General features: G+C 51.8%; 1 protein-coding gene across 2 annotated transcripts in view; it reads right to left on the reverse strand.

Moving 5' to 3' along the window:
* Positions 1 to 1,504: 1,504 nt before the first annotated feature.
* Positions 1,505 to 19,244, reverse strand: part of RASSF7 (Ras association domain family member 7) — a 34,412-nt gene continuing 16,672 nt past the window's right edge. The window contains exons 2-7 of one of the 2 annotated variants that reach the window (XM_057371457.1): positions 11,294 to 11,394; positions 6,275 to 6,428; positions 5,218 to 6,122; positions 4,110 to 4,278; positions 3,369 to 3,479; positions 1,507 to 2,541 (exon numbers count right to left, since the gene is read on the reverse strand). In XM_057371457.1, the coding sequence (XP_057227440.1) occupies positions 2,510 to 2,541; positions 3,369 to 3,479; positions 4,110 to 4,278; positions 5,218 to 6,122; positions 6,275 to 6,377 (1,320 nt within the window). In that variant the 5' untranslated portion in view covers positions 6,378 to 6,428; positions 11,294 to 11,394 and the 3' untranslated portion in view covers positions 1,507 to 2,509. Of the gene's footprint in view, positions 2,542 to 3,368; positions 3,480 to 4,109; positions 4,279 to 5,217; positions 6,123 to 6,274; positions 6,429 to 11,293; positions 11,395 to 19,244 lie in introns of both variants that reach the window. The other variant, XM_057371458.1, reaches the window with a different exon arrangement.

Consider the following 19,244-nt stretch of genomic DNA (forward strand, 5'->3'; position numbering starts at 1 on the left):
AGCTGAAAAAACAGAGTTAGCCCCTGCTCATGGTAGTCTCCCTAACCCCATGCCTGGTTATCAGACCTCAGCRGGGGACACAGTTGAGTTACTCTGTCTCTCACCCACGCATCAGTTCCAAATCATGCGTGCCAGCCAAGGGGCATCAGCTGAAGGACCAAAATCTGCTGTGATATATGTATTTTAAATCCTTATTTTCTACACCCTCCCACACCTCCCTCCAAGAAAGACTGGTGCTGGTTTGGCCTGTGAGATTGACTGAACATGAAAAACCAATAAATAATATATAATCATACCAGTGGAAAAAAAAAATCTCCCACGAAGTCAGAGATTCAAATTAATTTTCTGCCCCCATTTGGAAGTGGTGTAAGTGGTGACCCTTTTCTCTTTATTSCTGTTTATTTTGCACATGACAAGGCCACAGATGTAGCACCAAAAMTGAAAGATCCAGTTTTAAACCTGCAGCGATCAATTTTTCAGGATATGCAAAGGATGTTCCATGACATCCTGAAATCTGACCATGTCCAAGGCAAGCAGGTTTTCTGAACCCACTTTTTCCCCCCTTAAGCAGCACTGAAGTGCTCTTTACAGTCTATCACTCTCCTCTTAGCAAGGCAGATTCTTTAAAACCAAGAGTCAAATAAAATAAGCACATGAAGCCCAAAAAACAAGCAAGAAGGGGRAAAACTAGACGCAGCTGTATGGAACAAATGCATTTTAAACTAATTTTCCTTGGGATGCATGATTTAAGGAGGAGAGTGAGGAAAAGCTGGAAAAACCCACTCCAAAAAAAACCCCAGAAGCCCCAAATAAAAAAAAATAACTATTTTGAAATTGCATCTCCCCACTGTGGCAGATCTCCAGTCACAACCTGAGCCACAGTGATACCAGTGGATCTCCCAACAGAGCAAACTTTAATCCTTTAATATCACTTGATCAGCCTGCTGCGCTGTGGTGGCACCTTGCAAATCAGCTTTGAGAGGGGAGGATGTCCCCAGGGACCAGAGCGCAGCAGAATCTCAGGGGAGATTGTGACAGACAGCAAGAGCTGGCATTCCCCGTGGCTGTTATCCAGGTGCAAAGGGGCTTGAAGGCAAATGGGAAATTTCCCCTTACCTGCTCCTGTCTGCAGCCGAGCGCCACCCCTTTTGCCTCCTGTCCTAAAATGCTCCGAGCTGCTGCTGTACATTATTAAAATGCTGCCATGTTTCATCCCAGAGATGGCCACATCTCACCGGAGACAAGCTGCATTCCCTGCTTGTAAAGCACTTTGCGATTCAAAAAAAAAAAAAAAAAAAAAAAAAAAAAAAAAAAAAAAAAGAAGAAGAAAAGAGCTCTGTGTGTATCAGATTCGTTCAGTTATAAAATACTCACAGCTTTAATTCAGCAAATAGAAAGAGATGGCTCGGAAATGAAAGAGGCAGCTGTGGAGTGCGCAAAGCACTCGGATGTGTCCATCGGGCACCGCAGCAGGCGCCRGCAGGGACGGCTCACCCTGGCCACAACAGCACGCTCACACTCGCTTTGCTCAAATCCTTTCCCAAAGATTTATTGAAAATTGGATCTGCGGCGCACAGGATTTACATTCTCACGGGGGAAGGGGGGTTTTACGGTGAACGCTGTGCCCGAGTCACATTTTTCGTATACGACATGTTCAAAACAGGCTCGAGGATCTCCCAGATGATTTCATCCACTCCCCAAACCGCTTTGGTTGTGCAGTTAAAATCCAAGGCGACCGACTGGGACAGATGAACAAAATGATAACTACTGGCCATCAAGTTAAAAAAAATTTAAAAATCAGGGGAATGTCACCAAGAGTGTTTTGGTTCTGTTCCCCACTCACAAAACCACCAGAGAAGGGCTCATCTGCAATTTTTTATTTTAAAAAGAAGTTGGAAAGATTAAATGGATTTAAGAAAAACGAGCTCCCCTATGTGCTTCCTTGAAGCATGGTATGTGGCACCAAGGAAAGTGGGGTTTTCCTAGAAGTTTCTTATAATATGCATAAAAAAGAAGGGCCTAAAATTTGTCTTAAAGCTGCTTTTGTGTCTCCCCTGGTGCCAGTGAAGAGGCTGTTTATCATGGCCCCACTTGCTGTGACGAGATGCTGTAAAATCTGTTAACTTGCTCSATCCAGGTGAGCCTCCATGCAGGTCTCCACTGCAGCTTCATTCCCCTAGTCAAAGGAACAAGGACTTTTCCAAATGCACGATGGTTCTTTTGAGGAGGCTAGGCAGAAATGGGTGCACTGCTATTTTCTGTTGAATACAGAAACTGCTTTGAGAACAAAATAGAAGGGAATTGCTTTCTTCCACAAGGGAAGAGGGTTGCTTTGTGTCGTCAGTCTCTGGTTTTACTTTACAGTCTGTAAAAATATTTTATCTGGCCATCCACATCCATTCACAATATAAAGCAGTAAAAAAAATATAAAATATATATATATATATAATATGGTTTATTTATACAGTTACACTTTGAAGGCAATTCATCCTCCACTGCCTGGGCCCTTCTACCTCCAGATGCTCTGCCTGGTTGATACAACTGCAAGACAAGAGAAAACAAACACCTGAGCAATCCCACCATGGTGGGTGAGCACTTGCAAGAAGGGGAGTGGGAAACAGGATGCATGTGAGCACAAAGCCTGGACTGGGAGATGGGAATGCAGATGCTGTAGCATCCTGAAGGATGGAGATGGATGTATGGGGCTGTGAGGAGAAYGGCAGTAGGGTTTTGTTGAGGCAAAGGTGGTGTGGGTAGGAGTAGGACGCCACCATGGCACATAGGTATCCCCACCACAGCCTGCTTTTGCTGCACCCATAAAACAGGTGCAAAGTGAAACAAGAGTCACAGGAGGTAGAAAGGTCTAAACACAGATGAGATGCTCAAGGAAAGAWGCTGAAAGCATGGACAGCGGGGGGAAGGCCTGGTTGGATAAAAGCTTCCCCTTTTTGCTCCACCAAAGGGGAGGGAGGCAGGAGTCATGCAGCCCCTTGACCTCCTGGGGTAAACTGCTCACTAAGATGGAGCAAAAGTAGCTCCTGTAAAAGACAGGAGACACGTTCTCCCCATCCTAACTGAGCAAGGTCTTAACCTGGGAGTGGCAGGAGARGGGATAAGAACCATCCTCCACAGCTCCCGGCAGAGCAGAGAGCTGGGCTGCCAGCGCGTGAGCCCCTGGCAGCAGAGCAGAGACTGCCGGAGTGTGAGCTTTGTGCTTCCTAATGGCATCTATAAATAGCTCTGGCCTCCCACTACCAGCACACGCTTGCTCTCYGCAGCCCATTTTGGGCAGCAAAAGCCTCTCCCCACTTCCCAGCCATCCTCTGCAGACTGGCTCTCGCTCCCAGGGCCCACCAGGACATACGCACCCTCAGGGTTCAGGCTGGACACCAGGGGCTCCGGCAGGGTCCTGGGATGGCYGAGGAGCTGCTTGGTGCTGACCTGGGGAGGTGAGTCGGTTCCAGCGGTGGGAGAAAAACCTACAGAATGGGGAAAAACATCTGGCTCAGGCAGGGCTGGAGCCTCCCACGCTCGGGGGCACAGCTGCTGCAGTGCCGCAGGGCAGTCACATCACCCGCTCCGGGTGCTCCRGGGAAGAAATGACCAGGTCCCTTTCCATGAGAACCCCCCGCAGCCACCTCTCATGCCTGTGAGGATGCGGACAAGGCCCTGGGCACCCTCCTTCCCTCGCCGAACACAAAAAGGTCATTGGCGGCCAGAGCGTGTCCCCACCAGCCCACAGCCCCCGGGGACTGACGCTGGCCTTCAGCCACCCGCCTTTTGCTGCAGCCGCTGTGGTGACAYGAGCAAGGCTGCAGAGGAAAGCTCCCTGCGGCCAACTCGTCCCCAAAAGCAGGATCCGACTCCTGTGMATGTCTACGAGCAGGCCCCAGACTTCGAAGGGGAGGAGGAAGGAGCCCCAGGGCTGGCAAACCCCCTGGAGCGGTGAACGACTGCCATATCAGCACACAAACCCCCAAACTGCCTAACCTCAGTGGCCAGGGGAGAACTGGTCAGCTTTGGGGCTGACCCCTTGGAGAAGGAGGCAGGGAGCGGGCAGGGGTCCCGTGGAGCAGCCCCCGCGGCCGAGCCAGCGGCAGCGTGCTGACCTCCGTTTCTCCGGTAGGCTGGCAGCTCGCACGGGCTCGGCTCCGGCTGGGCGTCCTCCTCGGACCTGGCCTGCAGGACGGTCACCGTGGCCCCCGTCTGCTGAATAAACTGCTGCAAATTACACTGCCTCAGCTCCTTATTTAACTCCTCCAGCTCTTGGGTCTGGGCCTGCAAAACACACCGAGGGGAGGACAGGGTGAGCCGCACGTTCCCCCCGTGCCCTGAGCCGGCTGGCACTCGTCCCCTGGCGCTGCTTCCCCGCTGGGGCTCTCCCTGCCGAAGCCAGCAGAGGGGACATCAGGGRCACTGTGGCTCAGCCGCCCCTCTCCCAGGGCCTGCAGCAAGGGGGGTGCCCAGGCAGTGCGGATGAGGACGACGTTGGCTCGGAACAGCCCTGCTTTGCTGCATCTCCACAAGAGGGTGCGAGCAGCCATCAAACGGCAGCCGCCGCCGCGCTGGCAGATGCCAAATGCAAATAAGATGCTCAAGGAAAGATGCTGAAAGCATGGACAGCCTCGGGAAAGCCTGGCAGGATAAAAGCTTCCCCTTTTYGCTCCACCAAAGAGTGGGTGGAAGGCGGGAGTCACACAGCTCCTTAACCCCCTGATGCTAGGAGGCTGCAACAGGCAAGCTGGGGGAGCATCACAGCTCATCCTCAGCGCTGCCAGCTCCACACCCTGCAGCGCCCCACCATGAGCCCAAATCCTGCTTGGTCAAAAGGCTTAGTGCACAGACAGCATGGGGACCTTTGCTATTCCCTTTGTGACTCCTTCATCCAACATGACACYGACCCTTGTGCTAAYGCAACCAACCCCCTRCATGGACCATTCACTCCAGCACCAYTGTCTGTGCTCCCTGTGCACCAGCCAGCAGGAGCATTAGCCCAGATGCAGTTTGATGGAGAGTAATGGATGTGGGACCCCRTGACACCATCCCTCTGACAGCGATCACTGCTGCTGAGACCTGTGCACCCAGCCCCAAGCTCACTGGGCAGGTGGGATAAGCAATCCCACTCAACCCAGTAGTCCACGTGGTGGGAAAGCTGGTCTCACCCCCTCATGAAAGGTCCTACCACCCCATGGTGTTGCTCAAGCCAGTCCTATCTACCTGCAAGTTCTTTTCAGCTTCCTCCAAAGCCTTCTCCACACTGGCTAGGTTGGTCTCCAGCTGGGTGCCTTGCTTGACCTTGGCCTCCAGGTCCCTTTTCATTTTGGTGGCCATGTCCTCCAGCTCTATGGGTCTGGGCACAGAAATCTCCTTGCCCCTCTTGGCCCTCTCGGCCATTTCCCATTGGATCTCCTCCTGCAGGGCTTCAGTCCGGACACTCAGCTCATAGATCCTCTGGGTGTACTCCTCCAGGCTGGCCCGCAGGCTCCTAACCCGCTCCTGCCGCTCCCGCTCGCACTCCTTTTCCAGCCGGAGCTCACTCTGCCAAAACTCCTCCTCACTCAGCTCCGTCTCGTTCCTCCGCACCAGTTGCTCCAGATAGAGGATCTCATTCTCCTGGCCGGCGAGCCGGCTGCGCTCCCAGAGCCGTAGGTCCATTTCCAGGGTGTCCCCATGGGCCTCCAAGGAATGCAGCTGCTCCTGCTGCTGCAGCACTCTCCTAAAAAGCTCCTCCTTGGAGGGCTGGACAACCCCACCACCCTCCATGTCTATCCCGTCCCGCACTTGGTGCCTCCATCGGCCCACGGTGAACAGGTCGCTGGAACCTGTAGGACCCAAGTTGAAGGTCATGGATTTCTTTGGCTCCCGGGAACGGGGCGGATCCATGCTGGTGAACCTGGGCTTCATGGGCAAGCTGGCCCGGATGAACGTCCTCTCGGGAGCTTGGGGAGCGCCCTCCGAGGAGGGCCGCTCGGCCATGCTGGGGCCCGTGCGCCGCAGGATGAACTGCACGTCGTTGGCATACTGCCCACACTTGGCCAGCGACTCCAAGGGACACTCCATGGGCAGCAGCTGCCGCTCCTTCTCCCGCAGCTTCTGCACCAGCACATATCGGCCCGTCTGACCTGCCGGGAGGAGGTGAGAGCRTCAGATTGGGAAAGCAGAGGCCAGCAGGGCATCCCCACCCACAGTGCGAGACCCCCGCCCAGCCCAGCTCTCCTCTTCCCAGGAAGAACCTGCAGATGGGGCATCCCCCCAGCAGATGGAGATGGCTCACCAATGGCCCGAGCCAGGGCGATGACCACTTCTTGGCATGTGGTTTGCTCTGAGACTCCACACACGACCCTCTGGATCCCATCCACCCAGACCTTCAGCTCCATCCCCGCGGCTGCCGGGCCTCAGGTGCTCTRGGTCATTGCAGGACAGGCTGCCTGCAGGGAAAAAAGAACCCGGGTTTCCATCCTGAGCCACTAACAAGGAATAYGAGACACTTTCAAAGCAGTGCCATTAAATCATCATCCCACGGGGTGAATCCTAGACCAAGAAATTGCTTGCTCTCACCCTGTGCACAGATGGCATTTTTTGCTGATGTTATTAAACACTGGTATCCACCTGCAAAGAAAGTATTTTTTGTTCCTCATGTCTTTTCCTCATGTCTCCTCAAATCTTCTCATGGTGGGAAATGATGGGGTTTGTGAGTCTGTGTGGTGCCAAAAAGAAGCCCAGGTTATTTCTGCTGGGAGCACAGACTTTTAATGAGTTTGTTGGACTTCCATTGCAATTTCTCTGACAATTTGACAGAGTGGCAGTGGGGGATTTTCTAAACAACATTGGAAAAGGCAGAGGAGCTGCTGGCTGCTCACTTTTGCAATGATATTGAGGGAAGGTGCAGATAATGCACGTTGTTCTGGTTTGATGATAGGAATACAATACTCAGCTAACCTAGGACACACGTTTTAATCTTCTCATATTTATCTCCATCTCAATTTATCAGAGAGGGATTAAGAAATTAAAACAAAGCCTCTTTCTGAACAAAAGCATGACCAAAGGTAGGATTTGGGAGGGGGAGCTAGGCATGAACACTATGAGGAAGTCCAGGCTCTGATCAACACCAGGACAGAGCTCAGTTCCCATTCCGTATCTACTACTACCTTAAAACAACTCCTGCTAGCCTGGCACACCCAACTCCTGCCTCTTCCAGCAGCACCACAACTGCAACCTCCATAAATTAAAATTAAGCACAAGCGGTAAAGAACTCAAATATTTTAGCTTACTGAGTTTTCAAACATTGTGCAAAGACGTACCTATTTTCCCTGCTTTAACACTGATTTTGACAGTTCAGTCTTGTCTGAAAGCCCTGAGTGGAGTAAGGTATACGAAATTTCCAGGCCCTCCATCCCTGTGTCCCATCAGGGGGACACAAACTGCTTTCCCAGCCTCAGCTGACTGGTTTCAGCCCCTCCATGCCTCTGCTCCAGCTGTCCCCAAGTTTGCAGCCAGGCTGTGAGAACGCTTGACCTTAGGTTGAACTCCACGTCTTCATTATTTTTTGYTGCCTACTTGAGTAATCAAAGGGAGGGCTCAAAGGGTCCTGTCTCTGGTAATGAGGAAGTGTGTGAGAAAGGCAAGGAGAAACCAGGGAAGACATGGCTTGGCGAGGACGTTCTGCACAGATGCCTGGTCCTGTCGGTGCCACCTCCCTGCCCACCTCCAATACATGGGCACAGAGCAGCGTCACAAATACCTCGGCACTGAGCTCATGTTTGCCTTGGCTGAGCCACTGCGGAAAACTGGTGGGGCTAAAGGGCACCTTGGGTTCARCCCACCTCCCTCTCAGCCCTAAACCACTAAAATTTGCAAGATTTAAATTTAAAGCTGTGTTTTGGCACCACTCCCCTATCCTGTGTATTCAAGGCTGCAACCGTCCCCCGACACGGAGCAAAGTCCAGGTGCCACTGCGGCACCACCCAACTCACTCTGGAGTCACTGCTGTTCACCACCCCTGAACCTCCCCCATCAGCAGCACCCTAACACCAAAACTGGACARCAACACATCCCAGAGAGCACTCCCTATCCCCCCCCTCTGCCCTGGCCAGGGATCAAGCTAGTCTCAAATCCGGCTTCTTGTGCCACGACCCAGTAAGGGCACCAGGAGCTTAAGAATAAATAAGAAAAATAACCTGGCTTGTTGAGTCACACCAAACAGTCTCACCTTGCCTGCAAACTCCAGGGGCTGCCGAGCACTGCGGGCTGTGGGAGCAGGATGGCTGCTGGCACACAGCTCCTGGGCACCTGTCCGGGTTCAAACCAGGCACCAACCCCCGGCCCCGCCTCKGCCAGCATTCCAGGCAATCATTTACCAGCAGCCCAGCATGTGGCACACTGCTGCCAAAAAGCTGGGAGAGAGGCAGCCAGCTTTGCTCCTCGTGTAAGAGAAACACCCCAAAAAGCAGCCAGAGCATATTCCCCACCACCCCCAAAATGCAATGGATTTTACTGTTTCCTTAGATCCTTGCAAGCATGGGGGTCCTTGCTGTAAGCTCTGGGGGTGTTGGGAGTTGTCTGCAGCTCACTGCCAAACACAGGATATTATTTGTTGCTTTGAAGGGCGATGTTAAATAGGGCTGGGGGCTGCTCCCTCCTCTGCCTGCCCTACCCTCTGCCTTCTGGGGARGATCAGCTCCCATCCAAAACCAGCCTGGCTGCCCCTCTTCCCCCAAATCCCTGTGYTTACAAGGGAGCTGACAGGTGGAAGGCTCATCCTCATCTGAGGAGATCTGCAATGCTCCTTTCCCCTCAGTCATGTTCAGGAGGGACATCACAGGCTGCGTTCAGTATCTTATCCCCAATACTCCACCATGACAGCATCACTCTGGTTTAAAAAACCCCATCAGAACACCCACCAGCAATAAACATAAAACCTACACCTTGCCCCCAGCATCACCTTTGCTGTAACCCACTCAGTTCTTTACCTTCACTCAAAAAACCAGCAGCTGGGGGAGAGTTTCATTGCTCCAGTTCCAAATAGACCCCTCTCTCCTCGAGCTTCTTCGTCAACCCTCTGTACTAACAGTGGGTGCCTTCTTTACATCACCAGGTAGGAGAAATAATGGGTGGTTTTTTTTTGGGCAAGAATTACTTTTCTCGGGGAAGAGCAGCTTCTCAGCAGGGTTTCCAGCCACCTCTGTTTGTATTTGCCCTAGGAGGTCACACTGATCATGAACCAGAAGTGCAGGCAGCTGCCAGACCCTGCCTGTGCCCCAAAACAGCACCAGGGAAGCCAGTGGGTGGCTGTGGGTGCCAGGACACATGACAGCCACTCCCAAAGACCACTCATTCTTATCCCCTTCCCACTATGGATTTCTAAATTATTTTTATTGGAAGCAGAATAACAAAATGACTAATCTTCTGTTCTCTTTCCCTGTGTGATGGGTCCTAAAATTGAGGGTAGGGATGATTCATACCATGACTTGAACAGATTTTCTAACTGAAAGTCAGAATTTCAAATGTTGACACTAAAAAAAAAAATTAAATGAAAAATTTCAGATCTTGCAGCTTTATTTTGATTCCTGATGCTGCTGTCTCCCAGCCTCCCTGAAAGTGTCAGGCTAAAGGAAGAGGAAATGAAGGAGTATTTTTGCACGTGCAGGAGAATGCACATTTTTGMTCCTGTGAACTGCCATCCTGATGGCTGCTGGGATTCACAATGGTTTGGTGACCTCCCCTGGACCTGAAATAACACACATCCAGCCAGGAAARTTGCCCAGTCACCACCCTTACAGAAGTGGGGACCACCCCTGATTTGCAGGGCCACCTGCCATGTCCCCTATGGGGTCTCTCAGAATCTGAGACAGCCCCTTCCAGCTAAGGACTGCGAATACTTTGCAAGAGCATTTTACTACGTTTTGCCACACACAATAATAATAATAATAATAATAATAATAATAATAATAATGGAAAAGTCAGTTTCAGAAAAAACACACCCATTTTGCACCCAACTGCAAGGTCTGCTGCAACCCAAATCCTAAAGTCCCCCAAACACCTCTTCCACAGCTCCTAAAAAGGACCATCTGCAACCAGCATAAAGGTTTTGAGGTGGGCAACCCGCCAGCACCAAGGTTTCACCCATTTTTGCAGGTTCACTCACCTCCCTCACTATGTCCACCCCCTGGCAGGGAGCTGGGTACAGGGCCAGGTGGCAGGAGAGCAGCACCACAGGGAGGGCTTCCAAGAAATCCTAATTAAAAGTGGAAGGAGTTCAGGGGTTTGGGCTGGCAGTAGGGTCTAAAGGCTCATAGTTTTAAAAAGCTGCATTTATACTTGAGAGCAGGCTGTGCTGGGCCATCCTCGAGGCTTTGGGCTGTCCATGGAGACCATCAGCTTTGCTGGTCAGGAAAATGCTAGGCTACTTTTAGATGTTGTATTTCTACTTTGAACCTGACCCTTTGTCTCCCACCTAATGCCAGGGGGATGCACATCCCAGACACACCAGTAAAAAATCCCCAACGTGACAGAGGAGTAAGCAGCACGTGGGGAGAGGAGGAATGGCCTTGYGCTGCCATGCTCCATGCAGGGGCGCTGCCAGGCTGGCTGTGACTCACTGCCCGGGATCAACTGCTGCCCTGACGCATCCAGCAGCTATTTAATACTTCCTCAAGGCTCTCCCTGCTCAAAGCATTGGGCTCAGCCCCTTGGCACCAAATCAGGGAGATGGTACTTGCCCACCTGCTGAAACCTCTGAGGGGGCAGAAGCCTCCCCGTTACTCAGGTGACCCAAAACAGAGAAGATCCATAAATAAGTGAAGCCTCCTGCAGCAGTTTGGAGGTGATGGGACATGGTCCAGGTTTCCCTCTGGACCATGAACTGTGTCCTCCCGCCATGGGAGCCTCTTTTGGAGTGGCATCACCTGCCCTTGGCTGAGCTGTTTCAGGGACTGAGCAGCTTTGCTGGGCTCTCTGTGCCATGTCCATCCCAGGACAGAAGGTGATGCTGCAGTCAGGATTGACACCACTGGCAGATCCAGCGTTGAGAACAGGTCAGCTATGGCAAGGWTTGATGCCATGGCACTTCCCAGGCTGGGCACAGATGACCATCCACATCTCTGAAGGAGCTGTCTGTGCAGCAGTCTGGCAGGCACCCACACTCACAGCCACCGCAGCTGGGAGCACCAGGCAAAGCTCCTGCCTGCAGCCACATGTACGTGACCTTTCCACCATTCCAGCTTGTCCTGAGGATGCTGGCCCCTGAAGGAACACATCCCCTGGCCTGGTTAAAGCAGCTAAGAGAGTCACCTACCAAAGAGGTCAGTGTCCTGTCCTTCAGCGCAGGGTCATTGGGGTGCAGGCGTGACACTCACACAGAGCTCCGAGCCAGAACAGCAAAGGGGTTACTTCATCCTGCCATGAAGAGTTGATGGGGGTTAAACAAGCTCATGAGGTGACAAACGAGTCCTACCAGAGTGGTCACAGCCCAGAGAGGCAGCTCCTCACCCTTCCACCGTCACAGGGAGGGTGTGCAAGTGCTACTCACCCCCCAGGCCTAAGGAAGCCACCAGCGCTTATGCAAGGCAGTCATAAGCACCCAGGAGCAAGGAAGCAGCARGCACAGGGCTCTAATTCACAGCCAGGCAGCTTATTTAGGGGTGGCCATAATAGCCCCATATCCTCAGCTCACCCATCATCCCCCACCCAGCTCCCTACTCCGACAGGTTGTGTCAGACAGAAAGCCCTAAAAATCAGCAAATCACCAAAATCAGTAATTTAACCTGAAGGTGTGTTTTCACCAGAGATGTGTGGGTGGATCTGAGCCCAAACATCCCTTGGGGTCTACTGTCTTTCAGTAGCAAGCAGCTTCTGCTGGGGGCACCCTACAATGCATAATGCACACTTGGCATCAGCAAAAGTTACATCTGTGTTTCAAGGGCTTTTTGCACTAAAGGAGATCAAAGGATAACTGTCTTGCAGCATTTGCATGCTCRAGAGCTGAAGCATGACTTGAGCCAGAAGTCACAGACCACCACTAAAATCCCCTGGCAGCTCAAGGGTAACATGTCCCACATGAGGATCTTGCAATCTTGCAGGAACTGCCCACAGACAGATTTCTGGAGAGCCATAAGCAGAACACCAGCAACCCCCCATTAAGAGAAAAATAGGAGCTTAGAGATTTTCTGCTCCACTTCCTCTCAAAAATTATAGACCCATGCTAACATGCCTAGGGAGGCTGGTCAATGTTGAGCAAGGCAGGAAGAGTCRGGGACAAATCCTGCCCAGGGCTGTGATGCAGGATGGGGACAATCCTCAGGCTGATAGCCTTGGGCAGGGATTGAGGGGAGGGAGGCTCACACCATGACTGATGTCAAAGACACTCACTCCATCCCACCCCCACCTGTGGGGATTTCTCTCACCATTTTTTAACCCCAGCTTTTGGGTACACTGCAGCACCAGACACACATGGAAACTTCAGAAACATCACTGTGAAGAAGCTGGAAAACCTTTTCTCCCTTTTGAAACAATTAAGACCAATATTTGTGGCATGGCAGGTCAGCACTGAGAGTGATATGAAACATCAGGAATCACAGGCAGTGACACTTTAGGGATGATTACTAGTGAGACCGCCCCACAGATGAACCACCAACCAAAAGCTCATTATAAATTAAAAGCAGCAAAACCACCCCTCCTCCTACAGCACACGCTCACATTACASAGCTTCAGCCTGGAAGTGGAAGGATCATCTTTCCCACCCTCACTYATCGTGTTTCTCCCTTGCAGCAGTAATGGCTACCGTCCATGGGGGGAGAAGAGCTGGCAGGGCTGGCTGGGAAAGTCTTCCCGAAACACGAATGTTTGCAAGGGAACCATTAGTGGCACCTGCTGCTCCTGTAACCATTCACCAGTCCCACATGTGAAGAGTGACATCATGAAAGCAGCTGGAAGTAAACCCCATTGAGTTTCTTCTCAAGGGGGAGAAGCAAAATTAKCAACAGCCTGTAGAGGGGAAAGAGGAAAAGCTTTTGCACTGCCCTGCTCTTTTTTTCTTGTGCAATTGAGTGCACCCTGATGCCGTGCCCAGGATGGAGCTGGCTTTGCCCCCCGTACAGGAGCAGGACTAGGTCAAGGTATCTTGGGGCTCTAGGCTGATTAGATTAGGTTTATGGTCTTTAGGGGGTGACTCACAACCCAGCTCTTAAAAGGCAAGCTCGGAGTGGTATTTGCCAAAGCATCCACACAAACACAACCATGGCACTCATATGCCAGCAGGTCCAGAATCTCTGCAGCGCTCAGCTCCCGCAGCAGTCAGCCATCAGTGAAAGCAGGGTGCAATTTGTGAACATTCCCCTGTTATTRCACACAGCCCATTCCCCAAGTCAGAACACAGGAGGGATAGAGAGGGAAGAGCCTGCTCAAGCCTTGGAAATACTCTTCCCAAGCCAAAGAAGAGAAAGAGAATTTCCTTTTCCCCCCACCTTGAAGACTGAGACCAAAATGGGCATAACCCCACCACTGAGGTCTCTTTCCCAACGCCTCCAGCAGTGCCAGAAATGATCCTCAAAGTGCAGTTTCCTCAAGATGCTCGCCCAGTCCAGAGGATAAGACGCACCTTGGCCACCTACAATGCAAGTGGAGACAGGCACTCYCCCTGTCTCCTGACAAATGAATAAAGAATTTCATCCCCATAGGATTACAGGAAAATTCAGGCTYTGAAGCTCTCTTGAAGGTAGGACCACAAGATGTTAAAAAAGCCAAATGACCTACAAATACTGTCCCTCCAACCTGCCTTCCAGTATCCTTCAGAAAAGCTGGCATCAGCAATCCACTTTCCACTCCACCAGGAATCCTCTTTCCACTCTAATTCTCCTCCTACTGGAGAGGGTAATTAACAAATTAGCAAATGCACAACCAGGATAAACCATCCAGATTTTACTCTCCATTTCCAGAATAACTTCCAGTTTCCTATCCTGCTTCAGAAAGCAGCCACATGTCAAGGACATGCTGCTGATTCTCTAGAGGACAGGATACACTGATGAATATGCAGGTGCATGCTATCATGGATATTTATTTATAATTTTGTAGGATTAAAAAGGATTTTAATGACCATTTGCAGAGAGCTGAATAGGCTCCTTTCTCTTACACGTACAGACACAAGAGAAATAAACAAGAGACTCAGAATGAATCCTGGCTGAGACCTTTGATAAGACCCTTGGGTATATTAGGAATCTCTGCTTTCACACTACCTGGCACATGACTAATTAGGTGAAGGTCCTATCAATCCCCACCTGAACCAACCCAAAGATAATAAGCTCTTAAAGCAGTAAAATCATGGCATATCTCTGGGGAGGCAACTCTCTCTGGGATACCCATCCAGGAAAACAAATCAGAGTCCTTCAACAAGTGGTGGAAATCATGGCTGCACGGCCAACTGCAATCCCCAAAACTGCCTYGCTGGACCCTTGACTGAAGAGATTTTAATGCCAGCAAAGGGCTCTGTCTCCCACTCTGCACATAGGTCTGGCACCCAGTGATACCTGAAGGACCAAAAGGGGATAGGAGCAGGTGCCAGAGACTGTGCCAGAGCTCCTGCCTGCACAGAGTGGGAGACTCAATAAAAATATATTGGTTTTTCTGAAGCWTTTCAGTGCTTAATCCTCATGCAACTAATGATCACTTGAGGTCACTTTGGGGAAATACATACTTTTGAACTTCCTAGCTCATCTTCTTTATACTCCCAGCAGGTCATTTAAAAGGCCAAATGAATTCAAAGAGGAAAATRCCAAAACCAATCTCTCAGCCTAGGCAATCCTCAAACTGCATTAAGGCACTCCAAAAAATACTTGAGAAGYAGTTTTGAGAGACAACCAGTCCTCATCAAGCAGTATCTCAAAGATTCAAAGTGGCATTTCTAGCACCTGCACTTCTGGGTCCAAGGATGCTTCCCTTCCAGCGAGGGAGAACAAATGTCCTTTTGCAATGGGGTGTTGATGTTGCGTTTGTAAGATTTCTGAAAGACTAGAAAGAGCAATAGAAAATGTCTTAAAAAAACAATCAAACAACTACTACAACGACAAAAAAAAACCAAACCCCCCAAAACCCAAAAAAACCCATCAAACAACTACAGGAATCATTTATGCACAAACACCTATGCAGACACAACTCTTTTCCCCCCACTGATGGTGGGCAGGTGGGATTACCTTGGACCAGGTATGATRTGGTACAACCTTGCGCCCAGGTTGGGTCAGCCTTTGGGACACCCTTGCAGAGCCACTCCTTTTGGATGGGACCCCAAGGACTTGACAAACTGCCCTGAGAAAGTCYCATCCCAGAGGAATCAGGGCAGGGAGAAGAGGAACAAGAGAGGATCTCAGAGCAAGCCTGGGAAACACCTAACTTTCTACAGGCACAAACCATCAAGGAAAGACCTGGGCACGCCGGTCAAGAGCCCAGGGAGACCACGAGCTGCTTTCTGACAATTGAGCTGTCGGTCAGAGAGGCGTGTGTGGGTGTGTGTGTGCTCAGGAAGCAGCAATCACAACATGCAAAGAGGTCCAACCCAGCATTCCCACCGCAACTATGCCTGGCTCTTAGCAGAGAGGAGTGCTGACACCTCCAAACATTGCCAGGACTTGGAAAAGAAAATAAAAACTGGCGTGTGAAAACAGCAACCACAAAGGCTCCAAAAAGCCCCAACACAACCCATGTTTATTCTTATCTAGAGATGCCTATGGTGTTTATCCAACCTGCTGCACACCACCAGCTGCCTCAGGCAAGCATCCAGAGGCAGACACCAGCTCTCTGCTGCACACTCACATTTCCTGGGGAGAGCGATGTTTGCAGCAGGAATCATTAAACCAGCAAGAACCCTACAAGTGTTTTCCCTGTCAGACAGCTTCACAACACCATCTGGGTGCCAATGGTTTCCCTGGGCTGGCAGGAATAACCAGGAGCAAAGGGGAGGCTGCCACTCGCTGGGCTTCTCTGCCAACACAGCTATTCTACAGGATGCTCTAGGTGCCTCCAAAGTCCCTGTTGTGCTCAGGAGCACAATGCTAGGTCTAACACCATCGAGGACATCCAGGGGGGCCTCTGGACCCCAAAAGGCTGTTGAGAGCACAGTGACATTCCATTGTCAGCGCTCCCAGTTATGCAGGAGGCACCTGGGGGGAGACACAGGAAGGTTGAGCATTTGGCTCCTAAGATGAAGGGCTCAGGCAGGTTCCGTGTGCTGTAGCAGGGTTAGGAAGCAGCAGCAAARGAGGAAGCCTTCATGCTCAATTGTCCTGAAGTTTCCATCCATGTGTTTGTTTAAGAAGTGTTGCAGGGTATTTACTCCCCCCACCCCTTTTTTTTTTTAAGCAACAAGTTATTCTAGATGACTAGCCTGGAGCAGCTRGAAGTACCCCAGCCCTCAAGAAAGTGCTGACTCCAGCCCACAAAAAGCCAGATAATAAACCACTTTTAGAAGCTCCTRAACTTGACATCTGAAAAATGGAAGGACATAAAAATGTTAGTGATCCTTTACAACAATAGGATTCTGTTAAAAATCTTCAGCGGAGCCACATTTTTGCTTTAATTTGAATACACAGGTTTACAAGGGCATAGGCAAGCTGGGACAGAAGAATATCCTTTATAAAGAAGCTCTTGGAAACAATGCATACAYACAGAGCTGACACTTGAAGTGTCCCTCACATATTTATTTAAACTTGGGCACAGAGCAATCCATTGTCAAGCAGCACCTGGGTCCATTGTCACACAGCACCCAACCTCACATGATTCCCGAAAATACTCTGCTCTGAAGCCTTGGAACACACATCATTGCCTCCCAGCCAGGGAGGATTAAACCTTTGTCTGGATTTGGTCCCAAAACATTCCCCCTCAGCACATGAAGGAACAACAGAGCATGAGATTGGGTCAGTTCCGAGCCACCACTGGAGRTTTTTCCTATAGGAGAAGACATGAACAAGACAGGACAGAGAGATGCTGAAAAATACGGAATGGATGAACCAGTGTGGACCATGCAGATGCACTCAAGCAATATTTCCCTGCAGCACGTGGCAACAGTGAAGGCAACCACAGGACACATCTCCACTCCGGAGGTGGACAACACACACATTGCCAGAGCACACCAGCTCCCACCAATATCCAAAATTCTTCAACACGCAATCTCCTCTATTTGCCAGGTGCAGTAAATCCCTGTATCTCCACAATTGCAGCACATTGCCTTTTTTGGCCAAGTCATATTTCAAAGAGCAGGGAAGCTATGATGATTCAGACCAGCAGCTGCCACTCAGCTTCGGTGACCCGCCACTGAAAGCTTTGGTCAACGCTGGCAAGCTCCCCAGCACGCTCACTGTGGCCTGCAGGTATCCAAAGCTACTGAACACCTGAGCATAGCCATAACCTACTTTTTTTAAGCATTAGGAAGCCAACAAAAAAATTAGAATAAGTTAAACTTAATTTTTAAGCTGTTATGTTAACTCAGGGTCAGATTATTGCTCAGGTCTGCCTCTTTAAGAACTGAGAATTGATTCCCACGTCACTCTCACATTCATTTGCAAAGAGTTTTATATTTTAGAGCAACTGGCATCCCCTTGCTAGGAAATAGTGCAGGACCCCTGGAACCACAGTGCTCAATGCTGTGAGTGCTGGGCATCCGCMGGTGCTGCAAGCAGCATTCCTGGCCTCACAACTTTCTATGAGGTGATGGAAGAAAGGCTTCAGGAAGATGTATGCACTTGTGTGTGAGGCTCTGGATTTCCATGCTATTTCTTTCAAGAGGGCATGGGGGAAGTCAGAGCACAGCTATGCTGAGAGGAAGGCCAGGCGCCCGTGCTYAGGCTCCCCCAGCAGATAACTGGGATGTGGGAGGATTCCTGGCATTCCAAAGGCACCAGCAGAAGGTAAGAACATCCCCCCTTCTCCACAGCCCCTTCCTGAGAAGACACCACCRGCACTGCCTGACAAGGAAAACAAGCAGTGTTCGGAAAACGCTTCCCACTCCTTCCCACTGCAGTACAGCATATGCACACGGCTTGCTCTCCTCTCCCTAGGAAGAGCTGCAATTTCTGCCTCTTGAGGAGCGCAGCTCCCCGCACGGCTGCCCCTCAGGTGAGCTGACAGGTGTGTGCGGCACCGCTGCCCCATTCCAGCGGGAGCCAGCGCCCCGCCATTTGACAGCGGAGCTCTGGCATTCGTGCTCCCACACGCTCCCGGGGCCCGGTGCCCGCCTGGCAAGTCCCGGCAGAGCGCCCCGTTAGCACCGGCATCCCGGGGAGCTGGCCCCGTTCACGGCGAGGAGCGGCCAAAGCTCCCCCTCGCCTCTTTGGACCATTTCTCACCCCCTTTCCACGTGTTTCTGCCTAATTTCTCCTGAAATCAGCCATGCCGAGGGGAGTGCCACTGGTGGTGCCTGAGGCAGCCACTCGGAGCGAGAAGTGCACCGCTGTGACCCTTTCTCCTGTAAAATACCCTTGAACCCACATTCGAGTTTTTAACCTGCAATTACAAAGCGCTGTTGCAGGGCAGGGAAAAGACCAGGAGAGGAGTTTGGTGTCCCGTTCCCCCCTCCTCCTCCTCCCCGCAGCAGGCCACAAGTGGAGTTACGAAACAACCTGCCAACCTGCCGCCAGAGTTCACAGAAGGCATCAGAAGTATGCAGCTGGAGCCTGGCTCTTATCGAGGAATTTAACCCCTCTCCTCGGGGAGACGGAGACGTCTCTGAAGGGAGAAAGGACGGGCGGTTTTGCCCCACGGATGCGAGGGGAGGAGGCTCCTGGCACRGGCAGCTGAGACCCCCACGCCGCCTCGGCTCCTCCGCTGGGGGCTCTGGACAACATCTGCCGCTCCGGTGGGGCCGCGATGCTGCTCCTTCCAGCGGGGCCTGGGTGCACCATGCCGGGGCCGGAGCTGCTGGGCTTTGCCGGTGCCAGCTCCCGGTGCCTCGGGCAGGTGGAGGCAAAGCCACCCTGGGCTCGCCCGACGGCGACACGACCGGCGTTCGGCACCGGACAGGTGGCAGCGGGCTGTCGCCAGTGCCCAACGCCGCTTCCCAGTCACCGCAGCCCGGGCTCTCCTTACGGGATCCGGGGTCACCGCGGCGCCCCGAGCCAGCTCCTCGCCGCCCCTGCCCCACTTTGCAGCCCCGGTGGGCCCTGCCGGGCGGGGGAGGCGTCGGCTGCCCAGGGGCCGGCTCTCTCCGCGGAGCCCCGGGGCCGCTCCCGGCCCGGCTGCGGCAGGGCAGGGCCGCGCCCGGTGCT

Source organism: Malurus melanocephalus, unplaced genomic scaffold (genome assembly GCF_030028575.1).
Source record: "Malurus melanocephalus ecotype Western Australia unplaced genomic scaffold, MMel_1.1 scaffold_147, whole genome shotgun sequence".
NCBI lineage: Eukaryota > Metazoa > Chordata > Aves > Passeriformes > Maluridae > Malurus > Malurus melanocephalus.